The 25,861-nt window shown below is 42.2% G+C and overlaps 2 protein-coding genes across 2 annotated transcripts in view; both read left to right on the forward strand.

The window, feature by feature from the left end:
* The window catches only part of reck (reversion-inducing-cysteine-rich protein with kazal motifs), a 73,884-nt gene extending 66,579 nt beyond the window's left edge, over positions 1-7,305 (forward strand). Inside the window, exons 20-21 of the mRNA XM_063484533.1 lie at positions 1,460-1,615; positions 4,323-7,305. Coding sequence (XP_063340603.1) covers positions 1,460-1,615; positions 4,323-4,535 — 369 coding nt within the window. The 3' untranslated portion in view covers positions 4,536-7,305. The remainder of the gene's footprint in view (positions 1-1,459; positions 1,616-4,322) is intronic.
* A 15,516-nt stretch (positions 7,306-22,821) lies between these two features.
* The window catches only part of tgfbr1b (transforming growth factor, beta receptor 1 b), a 40,155-nt gene continuing 37,115 nt past the window's right edge, over positions 22,822-25,861 (forward strand). Inside the window, exon 1 of the mRNA XM_063484539.1 lies at positions 22,822-22,905. Within this exon, the coding sequence (XP_063340609.1) occupies positions 22,842-22,905 (64 nt within the window). The 5' untranslated portion in view covers positions 22,822-22,841. The remainder of the gene's footprint in view (positions 22,906-25,861) is intronic.

The following is a 25,861-nucleotide window of genomic DNA, read 5'->3' on the forward strand; positions in this document are numbered from 1 at the left end:
AACACACCTGGTGAGAATTCAATAGCACCTTTAGAGATAGATTTACTTATAAAATTTGTGATGTGTTATTCCCACACAGGGATGCTGTGTGAGACTTTGTCTGAGCCGCTCTAACATTGTCCTCTATGGGCAAGGGAGATGGAGGAGGCTGTGCTTATGACATTCATGGGAGAACTGTAAATCCTGTCTTAATGAGACTGACACTGGATGAACGAGAAGGATGGTGGCTACATTTTGATGTATATATTATACCATCAAACCCATAAATATTTGGACAGAGACAATTTTTTTTTTTACTTTGGTTGTGTACATTACCACAATGAATTTGAAATGAAGCAACTCAGGTGCAGTTGAAGAGCTTTCAGCTTTAAGTCAGTGGGACTGCCTAAAACTGTGAGGACCCAAAGCATTCTTCTAACACAGTCCCTTCATTTTAGGGGCTCAGAGTTGGACAGATTGGTGCAGTGTGCAGCACTGTAGCCTCACCTGAGTTCAGTTCCACCATCAGTCTTTCTGTGTGGAGACTGCATGTTCTCCCTGTGTTGGCGTGGGTTCTCCGGGTACTCTGGCTTCCTTCCACAGTCCAAAGAAGTGCAGTTAGTGGGGATAGGTTAACTGGTAAATCTAAAGTACCCATAGGTACGAATGTGAGTGCGAATGGTTGAAAGACCAGACAAAGAGCGATTCAGAAGAACACCATGGGAAAAGCACAGGTTACTACACTGGAACGGTCACCACCCGGTCATTCTACCTGCTCCACACAGTCTCTTGTGTTATAATATTATAGAGCCACTTACTGTTTAACAGACAGTGACAGTGGACAGGTTACCAACATAAGACTCATAGTTGCAGCTGGGGGCGGCACAAATGTGACCCCCTCAGTAGCTGGCTAACATAAACTGATGTACTGACCCAACCGACCAATCTGGTGGCATCACGCTCTGTACTGACACAACATGGTGCTGAACATGTTCTGTAACCTTTAATTTTAAGCACTTTGGTTTTTAAATCCAGGTAGACAGACAGAGTGAAGTCTTTTTTTCATGTAAATGAACTAGTGCTGTCAGAGTTAATCTCGTTAAAATGACGTTAACGCCATAACCGCATTAACGTAGCAGATCTCCATTAGTGTCAACGCGTTAGCGCGGTTAGTGCGGTGATGCATTAGCGCTGTGCAGCCCCACACAGGGGAGATTTGCTGCGTTAATGTGGTTATGGCGTTAACGTCATTTTAACTAGATTAACGCTGACAGCACTACTAGAAATGCATCGATTTCTGTAGTAAGCTCAATGCTGTCATTATATTTGTGTCAGTTAAGTATACCCAGTGTTTTCCAGTAAAGACAGATACTGTGGTACTGTGCTGGGAGCATTTGTTGCCCTCATTAAAGTGTCACTGACGTGTTGTATGAAAGTTGGACAGCAACATGAATGTAATGCTGTCTGTCGCTGCGTGCAGCTGAACAAGAAGCAGCCGGTGACGGTCCACGATGTCCTTCAAATCCTGCGGCCTCACATCTCAGTGCCGCAGTGTGATGTTTTCGGCTACCTGAGTATTGACCACCTGCTGGTGGTCATCATCGCCCCAATGGACCAGCAGCCAACACCTCTGCAGGTAACAAACACCATCGTGCACACACACAGATATAGTCTGTTATATCTGTTGTTCTGCACACGCTTCTGTGTTGCTGTTCTTTACTTTGATGAGAATGTGTGAACATTGTGTTCACAGTGTTTGCAGTGAAAGGCTATACTTTAGCTGTGTGACGTTCCCCTGAATGAATTAATAGCATGTATTTGTGTGTGTTGCTGTCACATGATCTTTTAATCATGTGTTCTGTTCGGCAGTCGTGACGAGCACAGTCGAGGTCTCAATGCTTTGTTGTGCCAAACACATTGTTTCCCCAAGAAGAGCAGCTTTGGCGCTCTGTGGGCTTTATTGGATTTATTTATGTTATATTATTATCTGTGTGGATATTATGCTGCAGTGGACGGGGTGAAGGCTGAGGGGAAAGTTGGAGATGAACCAAACACGTCAGGTCTCCAACTGCTCCATTTGCAACAAAACACCGGACAGATGAAACAAAGGGACATATAATTGTGCTGAGAGTGTGGGAGAGAGAACGTGAGCGTTTTTCATGAAACGTATTTGAAAATGATGCAGAGGTGGAAAGACCCAGGAGCCCCGGCTGCTCCTCAAGACTGCAGAAGACCCGAGGCCACACACTGCAAAGACATCAATGTGCCAAAGGGACCGGTGAGCCCCAGACCCAGGCCTGGCCACACACACACACACTTCGACACCCCATGAATGGACAGGCACCCCCAGAGCCAACCCCATCCTCAGACAGGGTACTGGGAATGGGGGTGTACAAAACCCTCCCCTCCCCGACTGTCTGTGGCCTGTTGGGTGCAGGTGTCGGTGTACACACCCAGCAAAGAACCTTTGGACTTGATATATGTGAACATATCTAAAGACATCCTGGGAGGAAACTGTCACAGCACATGTGACTCCTACAGCTGACTGAGAACGCACTGATCCACCCTACACTGGCACTAACAACAAAACGCACATGCAAATACCGCTGAATCCTGTAGAAGTGTGTATGTGTGCTCCATCTGTTATTGTCACCCCACCATGACCCTGACTGCTGTGGAGTCTCTGCAGGTGAACATCTTAGGTCCAATCTTCTGAACAGCTCATCTCACATAAGACAAAAGGGAGGAAGCCTGCATCTCTTCTTCACCTTGGACTGTAAATGTCTGCCTTCTGTGGAACCAGCTCCCAGTTTGAACTGGGGAGACAGACCCCCTCTCTGCTTGGTGAGAGATGATGAGAGATGAGATAGCCTTTATTTGTCAGTTGCAGTTGCCCACAACTGAGATGACGGACCTTGCCGACCGTACATACAATACACAAACATCAGATTGGGGAGACAGGTAGCAAGGAAAAAAAAACATTGAAATGTGTAACACAAAAGGATAATCCAGGAATGCACAGATATCAACACAACATAACACAATAAAACACAAGCAACATGGGAGAATATTCCAGTGTGTACAGCTGGATCTGGGACTGCTGCAATCTTCGATCGCGCCTCCAGCTGATCCGCTGTCCAAATCGGATGGGAGGTAAGCATGGAAGGAGGCGATGGATTGGGGAAAGGAGGGTGATAGTGAGGGTGTATCAGTATCAGTGTACATGTTTCGTGCATGTGTGTGTGTGTATCCCGTGTTCAGCTGAGAGAAAGTGTCACCACGGCCGGTTAAGCGAAGGCCAACAGACTCCAGTGGACCCAGGTGGCCTTGAAGGAGGGACAAAGAGTTCTGACAACAGTCCTGGTATCATGGAGAATTTTGTTGTTCCAGTCAGCTTCGACCTTGGCAGGCCTTCAGCTGGCGCCAGTGGGATAGCCGCATGAGTGAAGATGGTGAATGTTTGGGTTTCAACTGCATCCAATTTTTACAGTTGGTCTAATGTCCATCACTGGTCACCAATTCTCTCAATTTCCATTGTTCTTCTCCAAGATCTTATCCATATTGTGTTCAAAACACTCACAGTCCTGCCCATCGTCTATCATGTCGGCCAGCCTTGTGGGATTTTGAACAGCTGTAGCCGCTTCTTGTTCTTCGATAAGCCAGGTCCGAGCCAGCTCCAATCAGCCAGAACTCTGTTATCGTGGTTCCGAATTGGTAGATGTCGTTCAATGTCCTCCATCGAGAGTGTCGCCAGACACACGACGCAACCGACCATCGAGTATCCTGCAGCAAACCTCTCCGCAGGACAATCGGGCTCTCCCAAGCCCAGGAAGGTGTCAATTTCGTTACGGGACCAGTTGATCAAATCCATAATAATCCATTCTTTAGGTTTTAGAGAACAAGACTGAGAAAATCTTTGAGGGTTAGAGTTAGACGAGACTAGACAAAGACATAGAAGCAGCAGCAGGGAAGATAAGGGAGGGAGAGGGTGAAAGATGCGTCCGCCTCCTCCGAGAGCCAAAGAGAAGAGTCATGAAGCATGTAGTTAGGCCTGGATAGTTGAGGTTCAGTGGGATTAGGCCTCCCCATGCAGTATTTCTACCTAACTCACCTTTTTCACTCACTATGTGTTTATGAACCAAATTGCATTTAACTCTTGTTATTAACGTGCAGCTTTCTTACATAATGGGTCTTCCTCCCAGCAGCCACAGCAGTCAGCTTTCCCTAGGATCTGCTGCTACCAAGCCCTTGCTCACAGCGTGTTGTTTTTTGGGCCTTTTCCGTACAGTATAAAGCACCTTGTGGTGACTGTTGTTGTGTATAAATAATGTTTTGTTTTGCAGATTGAAGCCTGCAGTAAAGAGGCTGAGAAGATTGACTCCCTCATCAACTATGCCAGCCCCACTCTGGTGTCCCACGTCCCTCTGTCTGCCTTCCTCACCTCTGAAATCAAGACATCTTCCATCTGCTCCTCAGGGAGCACGCCATCGTCACTTCTGACACCCGCCCTGTGTTTCCTCCTGGGTCTCCTTGTTACACCGGCTCCAGTGCTCTAAGTGCCAGCCTCTGTGACTCCCAGTGTGCCAAAGTCAGGATGGTGGGCGTGTTCTGGCAGCAATGAACAGACGATCGTGATGACAATCATTCCTATTGACTGACCTGCGTTTCAAACAATCAGGGTGGTTCAAAGCTTTTGTATCAACTATGTTTAGTGACTAGTTACTCACTGGATTTCCCAGCCAGTGTGTGTGTGTGTGTACGTGTGTGTGTGTGTGTGTGTGTGTACGTGTGGACGGGTATTAACATCTTCATGGGGACCAAAAATTGGTAGTTTACTATACTTGTGGGGACAAACAGCCCTTGTGGGGACCAAAATCCCGGTCCCCACGAGTTTGAAGGCATTTTTGAGCCTCAAAATGTGGTTTTAGTGTCAGGGTTACAATTAGGTTATGGTTAGGTTTAGGGTCAGGGTCAGGGTTAGGCATTCATTTTTGATGGTTAGGGTTAGGGTAAGGGGCTAGGGAAAGCATTGTGTCAATGAGATGTCCCCACAAGGATATAAATACACACATGTGTGTGTGTGTGTGTGTGTGAGTGTGTGTGTGTGTGTGTGTGTGTGTGTGATAGACACTGTTTATCCATCCGTCCCAGGAGCACCAGGAGGGGGCGCTGATGTGCATGTTTGATTCAAGACTGCACAAAGTGTCCTTGCTAAGCAGGACATCACATACACACACACACATCATTTTTGGTGTCACTACATCCAGGTATCTGTGTACATTGTAAACATACATTGGAACATATATAATGAAGGGCACACGTTTAAAGCCTGTGGTACATGACAGTGTGCCGCATGTGGACCTGGTGATTGAACCTCTAACCTCAGCAGTATTATTGCTCAAACTGAGCCCAACTAATCCAAACACAGTTTGAAGGACTGGCTAAACAAAGTCTCCAAAGTCAACTTTTCCAGGATATTTAGTCCGTGCCATCGGCCCGTCTTCAGTGAAAAAAGCTCCCAGTTTGGACTGGTGAGACAGACACCCAGGTACTGGTCTATTTCACGTAGCAGTGATCTAAAACCTTGGTCAGTTTCACCTGATCACATAAAGCTTTTGTCCAAACAAACCTGGTAACACTATACTTGAAGTGGTGCTCATAAAATATCATTAATAGATTGTATTATAAGGTAGGGAACCTACAGTGACACTGAAAAAGCACCTGCTGACAGTGGAAAGGAAAACCCCCCTCTTAACAGGAAGAAGCAGGGATGCCATCTGCCGGCATTGGTTAAATAAATAATAAATATAAATAATATAAAAAGTCAGATATAGAATAACTTGACCACCTTGGATTTTTGAGCACCAGCTCAAAAACCAGCACCAGTCCCCACATAACGACATGAAGATAATAATCATGTCTTTGTTGCACACCATTGGCTGCATTTCCCACGGGGGCTAAACGAGCCCGGGCCACTCCTGCCTGGCCCCGTGGCACATGGTTACCTGCTCACCCACTGAGCTAAACTGGCACCTCAGCATAAATATTAAAAAGAAATATTGTTTAAATTTTTAATGCCTTTTTCTGGTATTAGAACATGTAATAATGAGTTTAATGCCGTCAGTTAAACTGACGTATTTTATGAGCGTCACTTCTAACAAAGTGCTGCATGGACATTCTTCAAACTCAATGAGAATCAACAATGAACCTTACAGCAGCAGAAAGGCCTGACCATCACTCCCTGTGTGATCCAGTAGCTCTGAATAGCAAAAGGGAAGTTTTCTGTTTTTATATATGAGAAGCAATAAGCCATTCACTAACAGAAAGGACAATCAGTTGCTACCCACAATCCACTGTGGGCAGATTTTCCACAGTATGCCTTATGTCTTATATGAAGTATTAATAAAAATGCAATATAAGAAATATCTCTATATTTTATATGTATCTGTCTGATTATGTGCCATGTTTCTGAAATAAATTGTTGCTATTCTTTGTTGCATGATGACAATTATAAAATGTGTTTACTCCAGAACATAATATAATATGTTTTTCCCATCTCTATGTGTGTATCTGCCTGTATAGCACAATGTGTCTCTATATCTAACAGTATTACTGTGCTAGGCAGCTCTGTAGCAGGGAACCCATCCGTCTGTTATTATTAGCATTATTATTATTACTAACTTCAAAGTGTTTTTTTCTCTTACTGATCCTGGGCTGCTTTTTTATGGTAAAAGTGTTTAATTTCAGTTTACAGTAAAAAAAAAAATAACTAAAAAGTTCTAACTAAGCTGCAACAGTTCAACCTTTTGGAAGTACTCGCATTCACTTTGTTGACTCACATGATGCTTCTCTTCTTTAATATGAGGCCTGTTGTCCTGATGTTTAGCTCTATATTTTTATTTTTGTAGATTTGCTTTATATTCATCTGTTTTCTACATGAGTTTCAGTTTAATTGTTTATGTTGTACTGTCCCCTCTTTGCTAAATGTTTGAAACATGCAGTCTTTTTAAGGACCACGCCCTCAAAGATGCTGTGTTCTCATTGGCCGAGGAGAAGTGTCTGTACTTTGTAATCATTCGTGTCCGGAACACAGAATTTAAAGAAAGCACATGAGGAAATAAAAAAATAAAATTGTATGGACAAATCGAAGCCTTTGGCTTTTTACTGTAACAGTTTTGTTTAAAAGAATCTGTATATTTTAGATGAAGAGAGGGCATAATAGTTCCTCTTTCAGTCAAAGCTGGCATGATTGATTTAAATGGAGTCTGTATAGAAATAAAAAATGCACATAGAAACATTACTTTATTTTTAGTAACCTGTACCTAATAATAAATATTAAAAAAAAAACTAGTTTGTCTTTTTAGGGTAAGGTAACTCATAAGGCTTTAGCTTAATTACCCGTAAGAGTTATCAGTTAGCTAGTTAATGTTAACTTTAGCTAGATAAACCGGCTAATATCTTTGTTAGCTAATTTGTCAAATCTTGAGTTTAAAACTCAGTTAAATGACCTTTTTGTTGTTCTAGTTCACTCAAATAGAATCTGCAAAATGTATATTTGATGACTGCATACATATATGAGCATAGCATGTAAAGATTAAAAAAGGCTAATGCTAGGAGAATGCTAAAAGGTTTTTCTTCAAACTTTCTTCAAATGGGCAGACAATATTTTTCATTCATTGTAGGATAAAGACAATCATCTTCATTTTTACTACATTGTATTCAAAAAGGAAAAGAGATGGTAATTTGTATAGTGTAACATGTTCTGAGAGGCTAGGTTCTTACTTTGGGCAGCTAGTTAGCTAGGTTTGCTGAGTAAATAGCTGCTGCATTGTGAGATGAATGTTTATGCGCCATGTTCAAGTTAACTTCCCTTCAGGAAAACGAATTTTAAGCTTTTAATGTTAAGGCCTATTTGGAATGGGCTAGAGTAATCAATGTACTCAGCAGAGATGGTTTCTGTAATTAAAAAAAATGGCATGACCTCTCAGTCTCTGTTACTATTCATTATTCCTTTTACCAAATTGTTGTCTTATCTGTTTTCTTGAAAGGGTTTGGCTCCAAAGATACCGTAAATTAAAATTTGAGGAAATATGAAAGAGCAGTACCACCTCTTACAGTGAATGTGTTTGCAGAGTAGCCTGAAGGCTGGAAAGAAATAACACAACCTCTATGTCATTTGCTGCAAAAGTGATCAAATCTGCACTGACATTTCCAGACCTCTCTAAATAGTGAACAGCGCAGTGAAAGATGGGTCATTCATATTTAACCCACCGAGGTTCAGGATTTATGTGTTTATGTTAGATAAACACATAAATCCTAAGAGAAAAAGGCAGAATCCAACAGTCCAGCTGCAGGGGGGCCTGGGCCAGCACCACTGGATCATCCTGTAGATCGTGCGCAGGTTTAAGCTGGTCCATTGAAACCACCTCCTGCCGACCCCCGAAGTCCAAAAGGAAATGCTTGTGGCCTGGTTTAAAAACTCTATATGGGCCGTCATAAAGCGGCTGAGGATGGTTTACAGGCCAGGAGTCAGATGAATGGCTAATTTGGATTGGAAATCATAGAAGCAAAGATGTTGCTGGCAGAAAATAACATGATCAAAAAGGCACATAAAATTACACAAATATAGATCCCATGGCTCGAACGAGCATCGAGGCAGAATGACAAGAAACACACACAGAACAGACACTGAGGTGGATTAGTAACTAATTTCAGAGTGAGTGAGTTTAGAGTGATTACAGCAGAACTGATTTTGAAAGCATGAAAAAGAGGAAGTGATCAAAAGAATAGACTAGATGTCACAGCCTGCAGAGGCAGACTGTGTGGACTGTGTGAGGAGGACCAGGAGCAGACACAGGCAAGGAGAACTGAACGTGAACGAAGGGCGAGCCTTTATTATGGCTGATTACACGTAGTCAAAAACAAGGCAATGAGGACTCTGGTGAAACTTAGACTGGAACCTAAGAACTGTGACTGAACTATAATAATGATAAAGACTATGGTTGTGATGACAGGGAGGTAGGTAACACAGACGATGTGACACTGAACACAGGAAGACTTAAATACACACACGAGGTGATCAGGGGAAGTGGAGACACACGAGGAAACAGCTGACTAGAATGAACGTAATGACACCACAGTGGAAGTGAAACTAAAACAACATGGACCACAAGACGCCTTTAAAGTAGAACAGGAACCATAAATAAGACGCAGACGTGACATGAGCGAGACAACATGAACCACACAGACTTGAGACATGACAGATTAGACACACTAACCAATAAGGGAGACTTATTGGTCAGACATAAGGGGAACCATGAACTGTAACTGTAACCTAAGCAAGACAGGGTTTAACTAGATAAGCTGAAATGAAGCTAGAACACAAAGGAACAACAAAATATAAAGAAACACCGGTCACATGACCCAGGACTGTGACACCAGAGCCCAAAGGCCTCTGAATATAGGTAGACAAGTGGCGATGGATTCATTCATTATAATAGCGATCTCTGTGGTATTTTCTTTAAATAGGTAAACAGTCCACCTGTGGCAAATTCACTTGATAGACATGAAGTGGAAAAAACACACATGTCTATATGAAGTCCCATAGTCAGGGATGCACATAAGTGGTCCGCAGGTGTGCATGCGCTGTCAAAATAAAAGATAAGAAGATAAGAAGTTGTCCGCTAGAGTGGGATTTTCACGGCACATCTCTGTGCGTTCATCATTTGTTTGAAGCCAGCTCACCTCCTGCAACCACTTTTCCGAGAATACGAGCTTCTTTTGCAGTTCGGACTCCTTCTGACATTTCTTTGGAGGTGGAGGAACACCAAAGTAATTGCTTAAAGGAGCTTGCTTCTTCGACATCTTTAAGAGTTCTAAATAAATGTCTGTCCTCCTCCACAAAATCTTATGTACGCAAACGCGCGTTGCAACTTCTTATCTGGTGCGCGTTTTTTATTTTGACAGCGCATGCGCACCTGCAGACCACTTATGTGCACCCCTGCCCATAGTTAGCAGTGCATGTCGTAAGCACAAAGAGATGGGATTGTATCGAGGCACAGTTTCGGGGAGGGTAGAGAAAAATTTCCGTAGTACTGAAGGTCCCAAATGAGCACAGTGACATCCGTCATCCATAAATGGAAGAAATTTGGAAACACCAAGACTCTTCCTCGAGCAGCTGCCAGATCAGTCTGAGAGATCGGGGAAGGCCTGAGTCAGTGAGGTGGCCGCGAACACGGCAGTCACTCTGACAAAGATCAGGCATCGTTCTCTGGATAGAGGAGAAGCTTCCAGAAGGAAAACAGTTTCTGCAGCACTCCAACAATAAGCCCTGTTTGACTGAGTCGTCACAGAAACCACTCGTCAGTGATCACAGTCCGCCTGGAGTTTGCCCAAAGGCACCACAAGGACTCTCACACCATTTATCCGTCAGCTTTCTTCTGCTCATCAGGCCGGGTCAAAGGGAAGTGGGTGATTGTCTTAGTCCCTTTAGAATAGGGGAATAACATGACCCCAGTGCCATGTACACCAGTGGAGTGCCTGGTGGAGTGAAACACAGGTCTACATCTGGATTGTTTCATCATCTTCAGCCTCAGCTGATTTCTCAAAATTGTATTAAAATATTAATAACAGAAAAATCAGATGAATTCAAAGGCTTGATCCGTGTGTGACATGGCCAAGTGTCAGTATCTACATTAAGATATGAATAAAAACTGAAGGCAGAGCTTATTTACATTTAGACATGGTCCGAGTTAAAAATGGCCTGTTGGATGCATGTGTTGGTGTATAACTGTGTGAAAACTAGACGGCTGTTGAGGGAAGAGATGCAACACGAGCATGAGACTGCTGGACAGCAGTGCTCATCGACCCCCCGACCCCCAAAGAACCCCTCAGTGTCTAAGGTGCATGTAAAAGTGAGTGAACAGTGAACAGCTGACTGGGACTGCCTCGGCAGGACAAGGGCTCGCAGCTCCAGCATATTTTATGTGCTGGGCTGAACAGTGGCTGTTCCAATGCTCACTGACCCCACAACCCTCATGGACCACACCGACTTGGGAAGCTTCTGTGAAGACCAGCTGATGGTGAGTCACCAGGCCCACTGCATGGCCATGTCGGTCCAGTCCTTCCACCAATGGAGAACTCAGTAGAGTCCCTGTGAGACCAGTCAGGCGGTGAGTTTGAAGTGGGCACAGCTCAGCAGGCAATATTAGACTGGTCTCATGCACAGTAGAGCTAGCGGCCAAGGCAAAGTGGTACCAAGGTAGCATGGCTGCAGTACTCCTCTTCTGATGCAGCATAAACCCACCAGACCCTGAGGCTTCACAGCCTCATAGGTGCAAAGACTGCATCCATGCATCCAATCGAACACCTTCCCCTCAAACCTGAAAGGCCTCAAGCCAAAGGCCTGTACATGTGTAGTTAGTGTGTAGTGTGGTTGTTTGAACTTAACAATGAGGGCACTACTGAATCTTACAGTTGGTGCCAAAAGGCCATCAAAGGCAGGTTACAATGTAAACGCTGTCTCCAGGTCTGAAACATGAGGAGTGTTATCAGGTCTGACATGTGCTCCTCTGTCCTGCAGTGGACAGAAACTCCGTTTTGGAGTGGCATAATTAATGTGTATAACATCATATTGTGACACATAATTGTTCTGTAATTTTAATTTCAGGAGTAGCATTGGCTACATTTTTGGGTAAATAGTCGTATATAACTTTGCTTTTTGCAAAATTGGTGCAAAATATTTTTACATTTACGAATACATTTGCATTTCAAGTTATGAGAATGATGCATTAAACATGTTTGTAGTATTCACCTGAAAAAATATAACTTTTTCCTATCTAATTTGATGATTTTTGTGTGATTTTAGACCAATTGTGTTAATACAGTATGTCAAAAGAAAAAACAAACAAACTATAAATTCAGACATGTGCTGAAAAGAATTAATGTGGGATAAATAGTTTCTAAAGGTAAAATCAAAAGTAGTGAAAATCCAGAGGGTTAAAGAGGAATCCAAACACCCTCACAAAGGGGGGTCATTTCCTCTACATATGGAATATGGAACAGAGTACAGAGATAGTCTCGGTGTCATAGAGAAGCTTGGTTCATTTGGCCAGAGTCATATGATCAGTCACATGAACCATTGTGGGACACACATGGAGCCAGTGAGGAACAGAGGAGCCCGTTCCTACATAAAAACCAAACAGAATAACCTCATGTGTTGTTGTGATTTTACTATTTCATAAGCAAATTCTAACCCCAGGCCAAAAACATACATAAAAATACACTATACATATGAATTACATTAAATGTAACTGTCCAATGGCTAATAACCTAACATAACCACGTGAAAACCGGGAGCTCATAGCACAAGCATGCACCTAACCCGTCATAAGACTATGTTATTATTATATGTAAAGTATTTTTAATCTATTGTGTTTACAAATAGAGATCACAGCAGGGCACATGTTTAAACATGATTTCATAATCAAATACATAATTTTTCACCATATAAAATACATGTTCAACGCACCACAACAGTAGAGTCATCACATGATATTAAACAGAAGCTGCCACTCAGGTCTCGAGTGCGCAATCACAGTGAAGCGGTTCAGGCTGCGCTTCATATTTTGGCCACCAGATGTCAGCAAAGAGAACCGTGTTGAAAAGCTTTGAGTAATTTTTCAAATCAAGCTTCAGTGCTTCACAAAGCTTCATTGGGCCGTACCTGTGATAAAAATGCTCCAGTAAAAGTACTGAAGCACTGTCTTCATTTAGGTAAAAGCGAAAAAGTACAAAAGTTACTCTGACCTGTGCTGCTGCTGCCGCTCTGAGGTTTGCTGATCTTTGTGGATTAAACATCTAAACTCAACGAGATGTAAGCAGATGTTTCATTAGCTTATTTCCATCCTCTACACTTTGTACTACCTAAACCAGACAGCATAAAGTTTGTATAAAGGCTGAAGGTAGTCAATGGAACTAAGCGTCAGCGTAATCTCAGCTACACTTGATGTAACTGAACACTGACCATGAATACCACACCAGTGGCACCAGTGCCACACAGCCTTTATTGTAAATTCATCACAGTATGAAAAGCCAACCTGTTTATTTTGCACAAAACTACCCAGTATTCTAATGCAACAGTTGAATAACACAAATGAAGTATAGTCTAGCTCAGGGGTGGGCAATCTCAGTCCACGAGGGCCGGTGTCCCTGCAGGTTTTAGATCTCACCTTGGGTCAACACACCTGAATCACATGATTAGTTCGTTACCAGGCCTCTGGAGAACTTCAGGACATGTTGAGGAGCTAATTTAGCCATTTAAATCAGCTGTGTTGGTTCGAGGACACATCTAAAACCTGCAGGGACACCGGCCCTCGTGGACTGAGATTGCCCACCCCTGGTCTAGCTTGTTTGCAGGATGGTACATTTAGCAAAACACATCATATACAGATCCAGTATGCCATTAAAATGACATAACATGTCGTTGGTGTATTCTTGTGTCCTTTATGCTTCTATGTCTGTCCTGGTCTCATCTGTGATATGTCCTTTTGTCTCGAGTGTTTGCTTTTGATTTTGACATCTTCTTCTCCTACATCAGCACTTATGTTTCAGTCTCTGTCTCAGTGTTAGAGCTCATGGGATGATGTGCTATGATCAGTTGACCTTCCCTTGTCAAGGTAAATATATTTCTAAAGATGCCATTGGCATAAAATTCTCAGTAGATGTAAGTAACTCATCTAATCCACACATGCAAAGAGATTAAAGCACAGACGTCCATAAATTATGTGTAATAATGAGAAATGACAGCGGGAAAAAGTATTGAACACATGAAGAAAGGGGGCTTTAATGGGCAATCCTGCCACTTAGTGCAAATTAATATTATCTGGTGTAGTCCCAAGTGATGTGGCCTATAAAACAGTATAAAACTAAAAAAAAATCTCATGATAGGTAAAGCCAGTGAGCTCTCTCACAACACACCCTGATGGCATTGGCTATAGAAGAATTTCTAAATGCCCACCTCTGAGCAATTGCAAATGCTATGCAGCTGTTTATTGACTCTGACAGTGAGCTATGCTAAAATAACAATAGATCTCTAAGCTTCCCTGCCCAAAATAAAAGTCAAACAAAAGACAATTTGCTTACCTAAATTCCTACCACAAAAAACAAGAGAAAACAGGTTTCAACAGAAAAAACTTGTCATTCCTACGAGGCTGCAGCAGTGTTCGATATATACAGTGAAAGAACACGAGTTCTCTAATTTACAGAACTATTTACAAAGGTCGCATCTAGCACTCATATTACCAGACACACAAATTGACTTATTCTCAGTAACAACACAGAAACACTCAGAGAAACCATCAGAACCATCGGCTGCTTGTAGGGTGGTGGAGGCCAGGAGGGAGGGGCGAGGTGTCATCTGGACCCGAGAACCTTACATGGAGTCTCCATCAAGACACACCCATGCACACACCTGAGGGGGAGGAGAGAGAAAAACCCACAACCATATCCTCCAGTGGTTTGATGCACACACAAGAACACACACAACCCCTATGATCTTGGGTCATACCATTTCACCCCACCGCAAAAAACCCCCAAACATTTCCCCCCTATAAGAAATGTGTATTTTACACCCTGAGAGAGCATCGGCTACAATGTTCTCGTGACCTTTCTTAAAGCAGATTTCAGTGTTGAAGTCTTGGAGTAACAAAGACCTGCACATAAGGCATCTGCATATGAGACAAAAACACAAGAGGGATATAGTCAGAAAACACAATGATTGGGATAGGGCTAGAGCCAAGATACACTCTGAAGTGTTGTAGTGCTAGCAGTAAATCTAGGGCCACGTTTTCAGTTGTGCTGTAATGTAGTTGACGCTTCTTGAACTTTTGGGAAAAATAACAAATTGCACGGCCCACATAATGCTCATCCCCCTGTAGGAGTGCTGCACCAGAATTTTGGTTGCTTCAAAACCAGCTTGGCACTCATTGGACCACCAGAAGGTGGGTGATATAAAGTCAAAGCTGCCAAAGAAGCACCATGCACATTGTAAGTCACTACCATACCTAAGACTACCTAAGATACCTATGAATCAATCCATTGTGTTTGAGTAGCAGGGAAATCCACTATTGCTTGCACTTTAGCAGCCACTTGAAGGATTTGCCCTTGCCCTACCTGTTTACCTAGATGAGTAACTACAGCTTTGCCAAATTCACCTTTGGCCAAGTTCAACATCAGAGAATTATCCAAATACACTGCACAATTACTTATCCCACACGGATCAGTATTCATTAGTCACTGGAATGTGGCTGGCGCATTTTGCAATCCAAAGGCATCGCTGTATGTTGTAAGAAACGGTCCAGTGTAACAAAAGCACTGATTTCAGCTGCGTGGGTGGTTAGTGGGACTTGTCAGTATCCTTTAACGAGATCTAGTTTTGTGACAAACTTGAGCCGACACGGTCCACACAATCATCCATATATGGAAATGGGAAAGAATCAGCTTTCGTGACAGCATTAACCTTACAGTCATTACAGAACGGCACGGTTTGATCAGGCTTTGGCACAAGAAGTGATGGAGAGCTCCAAGGAGTACTACTGGGTGCTGCAAAGTTATGATCAAGGAGATGTTTTACTTCTTGTTGCATCAAACAGCTTGGGGTTTACTTGGTAGATATGCTGTTTAACTGGTTTATGGTCACCCAGAGCAATTAACACAGTGGTTTGAGTGGGAATGTCATTAAACAGAGTTGGGTGGCTTTGATACGCTTGTGAATATCTGCCTGAGATAAACACAGGTGTGATAAGTAGGAATCTAAGTCAGCCAAGATCTCAGAGTTTCAGAGAGCCATACCAAAAACAGAACTGTGTTTGTTATTCAGCCCATCATCACAGAGGTTAAAGGGAGTGACCAACATCGACGCAACATATACGGAAGACTGGCTATTAGTGCTATCAGTACTTTTACGGGCAACGTAAGCCTTCAGCACATCGATGTGGCAGGCACGACTTTAATTTTTACGGTCTTTTTATGAGATAAAAGACAAATATGCTCCAATTATAAGTTTTCACAACATATTATCAAAACAATAAATTTTCATGTTAGTTTTGCACCTCCTGTTTCTGGCTCAGAGCCTAAAGGCTGCTGCGCACAGGCAGTAAACACTTTTCATTATGTGTGATAAACAGGATACTAAGGTGATTGGTCAAAAGCCACAGTTCTCCTTTTTGACTGCGATCCAGCACTTCGGCTCACGTTTCTTCTTCTGCAGCTTTCTGGGCATCTCCTTACTTGGAGATGACCCTTCTGCCGGCAACGTTCCCATTACCATGACAACCATCACAGTTAAAGGGGGTATAGTGCATACCATAATAACAGATTTATGATCAAGGCCATACTCCTGTGAGGAGGTTGTGAGGAAGTGTTGTCTGTTAGTATCAGAGTGAATCCAAAACTATTCTACAATACACTCGCAATAAAAACACTAATATGTGATGCTAAAAATGAAATATTAGCCTTTAAGATAAAAATAAATCCCAACAGGTAAGCACAACATAATCTGTCTCACTGAGTTTGCGCTCTACAACATACTGACCTGAAGACCTTGCATGTGGGGTCGAGCCAACGACAGGCATTAAAGCTAAAACACGGTCATGTGACTGAAGGACTGTGTGTAGGCCAGCTAGAAGAAAAGAGCAGTGGAAAGGTGTGTATGATGTAAACTATTTAGTCATGTCTTTTTGCTTTAAATAAAGATGTGGATGAATAAGATGATTTGTTGTTGTGTAACTTGGCCAATCAGCAATGAGCTCCCAGTGACCCTTGCTGTTGTCCTTGATCACATGACTTTCCACAGTCGCCATTGCGTTCACGTTCACCCAACGCCATGTGCTCAGCAAACTGTTACTGAAGCCGAATCACTGCCCACATAGCAAAATTGGTATGGCCCAGATCTGGCCCACACAATGTGCTTATACATGGCCCACATACCGCAAAGAATGACGGCCCTTTGGTGGCCCAGATCTGGTTTTCTAGAGGTGGCCCACACATGGGTGAGCAGAAGGCCAGTTGCAGACACACTGCTGGCCCAGAACAGTTTCAGCTCTGGCCCCAGATGTCAGCCTGATGTGTACCTTAATCAATCCATGTAATAACAACATGTGCCGGAACATAATAGTGCAAAAGTAACATGACAAAACTCTGTTCAGACAGGGAATGGACTGTTTCCTGTAAAGCACTTTTCTACTCTCCCAGATCACTCAAAGTGCTCTACACAACAAACCCACACTTTCTCTAAACTGAGTGCTTCCTAACTACATTCATACACATTCACTCTTGACATTCAGACTGGAGAAGCCAGGGCTCGAACTACTAACCTTAATATCAGTAGGTGACCTGCTCTACCTCCTGAGCTACAGCCACCCCGTGGTAAACATGAATAAACCCTCACTAGGTATTGGATAAAGTGTACACTCACAAACCTGTCGAACCTGCATTTGAAATGTTGGCTACCATAGCAGTATAGTACTGCAACAAGGTATTTGGGTCTTCTAACTAAAATAGGAAAATATGAACATAAAAAGTGCCACCATTGCCAGACCTGGCCCAGATATGGTTGATATACACCCTGCCATGACACCAGTCAGTCAGAAGTGCCAGTTTGATTCCGGATCCGGTCCAGACATGTTTCCTATGAGCCTGGGCCACATAAACCAAACCACAATCAGGCCAGATGTGGCATGCTATCACATGAACAGTGCCGTCTACACCAGGCCTGGCCCATATCTGGATGGCATACCACTTACCATGCCAGAAGTCAGCCAGCAGTGCCAGCTTGACACCAGATCCGGGCCAGATCTGTCTGCTATGTGGGTAGGAGTTGCAAGCGACTCTGCTGCAGTTGTTTGTTGTTCAGAAGGCCACCCTGTTCATCAGTCAGGTTTTTATTTTATCTGGTAAATGATGACTCAGTGGTTGACTGACTTGTATTTACTTATATTTTATTGTTTTCGCTATGTTTATTATTTTATCGTATTTATTATTCTTATGGTATCTATTATGTTTCTATTGTTCATCACTTTGGTCAGCCTTGTGCGTTTTTAAAGTGCTATATAAATAAACGATGATGATGATGATGACTCGACAGACGAAAACCCGTCTGAAGCAAGCCTCCATTGACGAGTAGTGATTCCACAGTTCCAGTTAACTGGATGGCGAGCCAACCCAAGAGTAGATAAGACTGCTGAGGCTTCGTTCCCATGGCATGGTGGGGCAGATACCTGCAGGACTTCAAACTTTCCTTCTTCACCGGAGTGTGGAAGATCAAACAATTAGACAAACACAGACCGGCCCCAACCATCCATCAGTTATCAAACATTCATTCATTCATTTGACTCAGAGGCAAACTGTAAGCACGCACTTTTTTTTAGTTTGTTATTACAGGGGAAATAGTTTGTATTTATTTTATTGTGTTAAGTACATTTCTTGGCAGCTGGAGTGTGTCAAATATACCATTTTGTGCACTGTTACTCTGGTGTGGTTCTTCCTTATTGATGTTTATGCCTTGGGCTCCTGACGATCCCAGATTCTCTGATACTGGCCTAGTGACAGTTTAGTTGTTCTTATTAATAAACTGTAAGTAGGGTTACAAGTGCAACAGATGTTATGTCAAAGTGTGTCTTCATTTTCATCTGAGCACCTGCAAACGCATTACAAGCAAGACTGGCATGGCACTATGCAGTCTCTCTTGGGCCATGGTACATCATTTCACCATAAACTGGCCATGATGAGTTTCTTCCCTCAAGTTTTCAAACAGAGGACTAAAAAGAATGATCCAAAATGTTCAGCCAAGGAGCAGGTGTGGAGAGCGCCAGACAGACCTGGAATCAGCAGGCACAATTTTTTCAAAGAAAACAACAAGTAATGCACTGTATGCATTAGTGCTGGGCGATATGACGATATATATCGTGTGGACGATAGAAAAGTGTCTATCGTGCCATTTGTCTTCTATCGTTTCTATCGTTTCTAACCCGAATTTTACAAATTATTACATAAAATATATCATTAACCCTTTACAACCGGTCGGAGCAGGCACACTCCGTTTTCCCTAACTATTTTTAAATCCCTGTAGAACTGTAACCACGTAAGGTAGCGCAATAATGTTTTTTTTTTTTTGCATATGAAACCGTAGGAGTTGTACTTACATCTTATTCCATTAGCTTGCCCTAGGTCACGGTTTTCTTCCACATATAGCTTTGCAAAAATTGCATAAAAAGCGCTTCCAGCAACAAAAACATAATATTCCAGACTTGCAGCAACAAAAACATAATATTCCAGAAACAGGCTTTGCCGATCCGATCAGCTGTTCATAACACTTCCTAGTTGGAATATAAGTCAGCGCAACTATCGCATTTCCGCCATTACCTGTCCGAAACCGGAAGTGACGTCACTTTCGCGGAAAATGTAGTTTTTTAAGCTTCAAAGTCTATGTTGGTGTTTTTAAAAGTCATGTTTGACTTTATGCTCTTCTGTATCGTTTCTGGGATGCTTAGAAGTCAAATTACACTGTTGGAAATAGTTTATTTTGATGCACATGCTGTTTTTTTGCAAATCTGCATTTATTTATTTTCATTTATATATAAAAATTTGTGTATCTCAAAAATAAAACTATGAAGACACTCAAAATAAATAAATGTAAAGATAAGCTCTGGCGGACTTGGTTCTATGGTAGGTCTTAAAGGGTTAAATAGCCTGTGCAAATATATTAGTGTTGTCTTCTCACTATACATACTCTGAACTTTATGCAAGAGAAAATAAAGTATAAAAAAATGATATTTTTCGCAAAGAAACTCCGTCTTGTGGTTTTGCAACATGGTGCTGCTTTACATGCACCCGGATTTGCGACATGCTTTACAGTAACTCAAAACAAAGACTGCACCCTCTCCACTCGCTGTTTACAGACTGCATACTTTCCAGATGACCACAGGTCAGGTGGTATATCGTGATATATATCGTTATCGTGATATAAAATAATTCATATCGTGATAAATATTTTTTCCATATCGCCCAGCACTAGTATGCATGTTCACTGCGCAAAACTCCAATGCAGGTTGAAGCACGTTTACAGTTTGCTCAACAACATTTACCTAAGCCTGAAAGGTTTTTATGATTTAAAAACCTTTCAAAAAATTGTTTGTCATTGATCAAAAGTTTATGGACCTAGCTGTACCAGCAGAGATGGGCAGTAACAAGTTACTGTAATCCAATTACTTTTTCCAAGTAACGAGTAATGTAAGGGGTTACTGTTGCAAAAAAGTAATTACATTACAGTTACATTCCTGTACTCACGCTACGTTACTAAACTGAGAGTGTCTCATGACAATGACATACGAGCGTGCAGCGCCCGTGGCAGCATCAGACGTGTGTAGATCAACAATGGATAATATGGAGTGCGGGAGAGAGTGCGACCATGCAGCGTTTAAAACGTGGAAGTACTCGCATTACTTTAAGTTTTAGTCCATAAAAAGTGAGAAAAACATCAGCGTCTGCTGTTCACTCTGCGTGGGAAGAAAACTTCTTTCTACAGCGAAAAATTAAACTTCAAATCTGAGCAAGCAGCGAGCACGCTGCCACGGGAATGTGACACTCACAGAGAAACCCCCGGATCCCCCCACTGACGTGACCGCTATGGGCAAACCTCCACCCGCCCCACTCCTGCTAAACACAGACGATAGATCTAAGAGCGACAGGACTCAGAGCTGCTGAATCGTTGATTTTATTTATTTTCTGCTGTGTTTTACTTGCATCTATTTGAAAGAGTGAGTGTAAACACAAAACATTATTTTGTTTTATATGCTGGAATATGCAGAAAATAGGTTTAAATGATAAACAAATTAAATTTTTTTAAATTTTTGTTTGATACAATGTGCATAAAGTTAAAAGATTAAAACAAATAAAACATGTTTTAAAAGAGACTTTTTCATTTGATTACATTTTATATGATTTATTATGCAGAAAAAATAGAACTGTGCTGAAAGATCTATTGCTTTATTACATATTCAGGTTGTGTATCATGTTCAGGTAATAAAGTAACTAATTACTTTTGAAAATAAGTAATTAGTAAAGTAACAGGATTACTTTCTTGGAGAAGTAATGAGCAATTAGTAACTTATTACTATTTTCAAGTAACTTGACCAACACTGTGTACCAGTCCGTTTATCATTTACTGCAATTTTCTTTGTTTTGTTTTTGTAGTTTTGCTACATTTGATTTTAATAATAAAAATTTTTTTTTTTTACAAAATTGATGGAATAGAAACAAATGCCATCTTTTTCTGACATAAAACTGTTTGTCAATAATGTCACATGTTGAAGTCCATAATGGCATTTCCTGTCTGCTTCTCCACTTGTAAGCATTAACCAATCAAAGAAGAAACACTCAACTCTGTGAAGCTGACCAATTTGTCTTTGCTGTCATACTAGATGTTTTGCATGTAATCAAATTGTCTACATATTTCGCAGATACTGTAGGTTGGATGTGTTTTGAAATTCCATTTAAATTTTTTTTTAATTAATTGTATTTGCTGTTTTTATACTACCAGCACTCAGCTTTATCATGTATGCTGTCTTCATTGCTGTGTTATCAGCAGCTGTTTGCAGCCTGGACATAGTTTTACTTTACCGTGTTCTTATGGCTTGTTCTGGTAACTACAAACAAGTTATTTAGGAGCTCTTAAAGCCATTTAGAAAGTCCAAGTAAATGATTAACAACATATTTAGATGCACATTTATACATGCACAGATTATGAAATGAGGATTTATCGGTGTTATTTCATATTGTAATTCATGGCTAATTCAGGTATTTACTAGTTGTTAATTAAGTATTTTTATGAAGTGAGTCAACCAACTGAGTCTTCAAAGCATTTACAACTTAAATCTTAAAATGCAAAAAAGCCTTCCCTATCTTCATAACTGAAAAAGCACAAAGGGATACAGGACATACAAATATTTGTTGTGTGATGCAAACATAACTCACCATTTGTAGAAAACAGAAATGTATGTCAGACCAGAACCTGAGTTTGCAGAAGGGTTTACTCTGTGGAACCAGCTTCCAGTTTGGATTCAGGAGACAGACACTATCTCTACTTTTAAGATTAGGCTTCAAACTTTCCTTTTTGCTAAAGCATATAGTTAGGGCTGGACCAGGTGACCCTGAATCCTCCCTTAGTTATGCTGCAATAGGTGTAGACTGCTGGGGGATTCCCACGATGCACTGGGTGTTTCTTCTTCACTCACTATGTGTTAATACACAAATCTGCATTAACATGTTTTGGAGTTGTTCATCGTTGGCTCTCTTCGACAGAATGTCTTTGTCCTGTCTTCCTCCCCTAACCCCATTTGGTTGCTATTTGAGTTTGCTGCTAATATTAACAGAGCAGCTGGTGACATGTTCTTTCTGAATGTTAAAGTCACCCACAATAGTTATTTTGTCTGCACTAAATGAAATAAAAAGTCTCAGAAATGAGTGTAAAGAAAAGCACATATCCCCTTTGTAAGACTTTATTATTCTATTCTCTACGAATAGTTTGGTTTCTATTAGAAATATACGAACACGGTGTAGTACTGAAGTAATATAAATGTAACTGAATTATAACATTCTTTGTTAATGCAGTGAACACGGTTTGTTTACAGGCGCGTTGCAGTTGCTCTAGTGGGCGGGGTGTCGGACGTCCATTGGCCAATCAGCGCGCTCTACTCCTGAGCAGGTCCTGGCCAGGCGGGCTCGTTGCTCCGTCAGCCTATCAGCGGCCGTCTTCTTCTGCGCAGGGAGAAGTTAGCAGTCGAGTGGCAGTCTGGTTCGCAGCCACGATGGGTGCAGTACGGCTTTTTGTGGTCGTCCTTCTTTTTGGGACAAGGATACAAGAAAATAATGGTAAGTGATCTGAAAAGGACACAGTAGATGTGCGTTTGTTGGTGTTTTCGTGTATTTGTCGAAACTTGCACTCTTGGTTCGACTCACTTCCCTTAGAAGTGCTCTTTGTTCAAGAACCCCCAAGAAGCGGGTTGTGTCTAACTAAAATGGCGTAGGGTCTGCGGCCAGTCTGCTGCTGTCTGCCTGATGAATGTTTATAGTCTGGGGGGAAAGGACAAAGGCAGCAACAAGTCACACGGCGCTGAGACGGTTCAGCGTGCTAAGCTCGGTTTTGGTCACCCGTTCCGATCCTGTTTTGGACCAGCACCGGACCGTCTGAAGGAACAGTCCGAGTGTGGCTGATAGAAAGTTGGCCGCATCACGGATGGCTGTTTGCTTTTTGTCAAACATTAATTGAAATTGGGAACAAACATTTTTTCCTGCTGGGATTTATGTAAATATCTGTATTTACCATTTCTTATCTCAAACGCGTTGTTAGTGTTCTGGTCAGGACTCATCTTGAGGAGCATTAATAACCTTTGATGTGAGTCTGATAAACAACTCCGTTATTCTACGTGAATAAATGCTTAAAGAGTAACTTGCTGGTTGACTTCAGTAGTTTTCTGCCTGACGAGCAGACGCTAGCCTGTTAGCTTCTGTCAGACATTAGTTTAGCGCTGCTGTAACTTTCAACAAGAAACTCATGTAAATAAATGCTGAAGTCGCTGCTGCGTAAATGCCAGAGCTGCATCGTTTCACTGCATGTTTGCAGCAGCGTAGTTGGCTACAGTGGAAGTGTTTAAGGAAACGCAGCTTTGAAGTAGCCAGCACGATTAGTGACGAGGGCAGGCGCGTGCACTGCTGCTCGTGCTCGCGAGTGTTGAGCCCAGATTTTTATTAGTTTTTCATTAAAAAAACATCGTGGTCGCTAAAACCATCGCGTGACTGTTACAGGTGAAGGTTTTTCTTAAAGGTACAGCAGCCTTCACCTGCATTTGTATTTTTTGCGCTTCATTGTGTGACATTCCTTTGTGTATACAGGCTCGTGATGAGTGTGGAAGCGTGATTTCAGCTGGCATATATAAAGAGGTCATTAAAGCCCCCCCGTGGGGTCCTCACATACTCTGCTGCTGCTTCAGATGCAGGCTGGATGTTACACTGATATGTTGGCTCAGGGACACAAACAAAGGGGAGGCACTTCTGCTCTTTGTTCAGCAGGAGGCTTGTCATGTTCCACGTTCGGAGCAACATCAGTCCTTCTTTCTTTTGTTATCCTCACATTAACGCAAGTCTGATTTTAATTGGACCACGAGTGGCTGTGGATTACAGTTTAGACTGCATGAGAGCATCTTCACTGCCACCTCTGTGCCACGTTGCTGTTTAGCACCACACCCATGCAGCTCCCACTCCTGCTTCAGCAGCATCCGCACACAGCTGAGCACAGGCAGCAAGCTAAATTGGATGGTGTCACTAGTACTCATCCTCCACAACGGGCTGGAGGTGATGCTCTGACACTTCCCTCCCATTTTCCTCCTCCATTTTTAGCACAGTAAGTAATGAAAATCGTGACATATCTTGAGATGTAGAAACCGATCTCCTACAGAGTATTCCACGTACACAGTACTACATACAGAATTCAAAGTATATACATGTTTGCAAATGTATAAATGCAGCAGATGAGCTTGAAATGGTGCATGAACCTCAGAGAAGCAGTGCCATTCAAGAGCTGTTTTTTTTGTTTCCTAATGTTGAAGTGTTGCTAGAAGAGTGGACAGTGGGCACACACCTGGTTTGGAGAGTGAGGCATGTTTCTGTGACAGTGTGTACCACATGTACACAGAAAATCATAGCAAAACCAGATATGACAAGAGGCATCAAAAAGTTGTTGTGAGCACTGCCAGCTGAAGCTAACGTGTCACATGTCCTCCTCGCTCAGTGGAGTAGACGAGGGTGGGTGATGTTCAAGTAATTATTGAATAGTGTTTTTCTTTAAAGCAGTGGCCACAATGTCAGATAGTTACACTGGGGAGAGTGGTAGGAAGCTAACTTTGAACACTCGATTATGATGTTTGTTGCTGTTAGGGCTGCCACGATTAGTCAACTAGTCACGATTACGTCGACGACTAATTTAATAGTTGACGCGTCGTTTGAAGCTTTGTGAGATCCGGAAAGATGTCAGGAATAAGTAGTAGGATTTAAGAGTGTAATAACGGACTGAAACAGAAGATGGCAGCACTGCATGTCCAGGGATGCCAGCTGCCGTTAAACCCCGAAGAAGAAGAAGCTGTGTCTGGTTTCATAGCTGTGTCCAAATTTAGCAGCCGCATCCTTTGGGGGCTGCATTTGTAGGCCGATTACGTTACAGCGACGCGGCGAAGCCTGTCCAAATTCAAAGACTCCCCCAAACGCGGCCGAAAAATGCGTTCTTCATTTCCCCAGATTTGAAGGATGGGTCGGGTGTGTCCTTCGTGGCCCACCATATCCCAGAATTCATAGCACGGCCCAGCCAATTCCAGTTTTCAACAATGGCGGGAGCTACTTAGTTTTAATATTACTCTTATTAATCTTTCTGGGTCACAAAATAAACTTAACATATTTTCAGGCGAGAATGTAGCTGTGTAAACTTCAAATATCTGCTCGGTTTATTAAGACACCACATGTTTGCAAGAGTGCTCCGACGTTTTCAGAGACGTCTGTTACCCACCAGCTCGATAGCTAGAGGGCTCAGTGGAGCCGGCGAGAACAGCGAACTCCCAGCACATCATTTTCAAACCCCCCGCGGTCTTTCACTACTCGGGTTAAACATGATATATAAGTCACTTAGATAACTTAAAAATGTTATTGTTTGGCTTTTTTTAGTATTTTATTTGTTCCTGAGTAAATCGGTTTGGCTGAGATTAAAGTTATAGTTTTTACACAGCTGAATAAACGTCAAGCAGACAACTGATTATCAGAAGTGTGAGATGCTCGAGAATAT

This window comes from Pelmatolapia mariae, linkage group LG9, assembly GCF_036321145.2.
Source record: "Pelmatolapia mariae isolate MD_Pm_ZW linkage group LG9, Pm_UMD_F_2, whole genome shotgun sequence".
Classification (NCBI taxonomy): domain Eukaryota; kingdom Metazoa; phylum Chordata; class Actinopteri; order Cichliformes; family Cichlidae; genus Pelmatolapia; species Pelmatolapia mariae.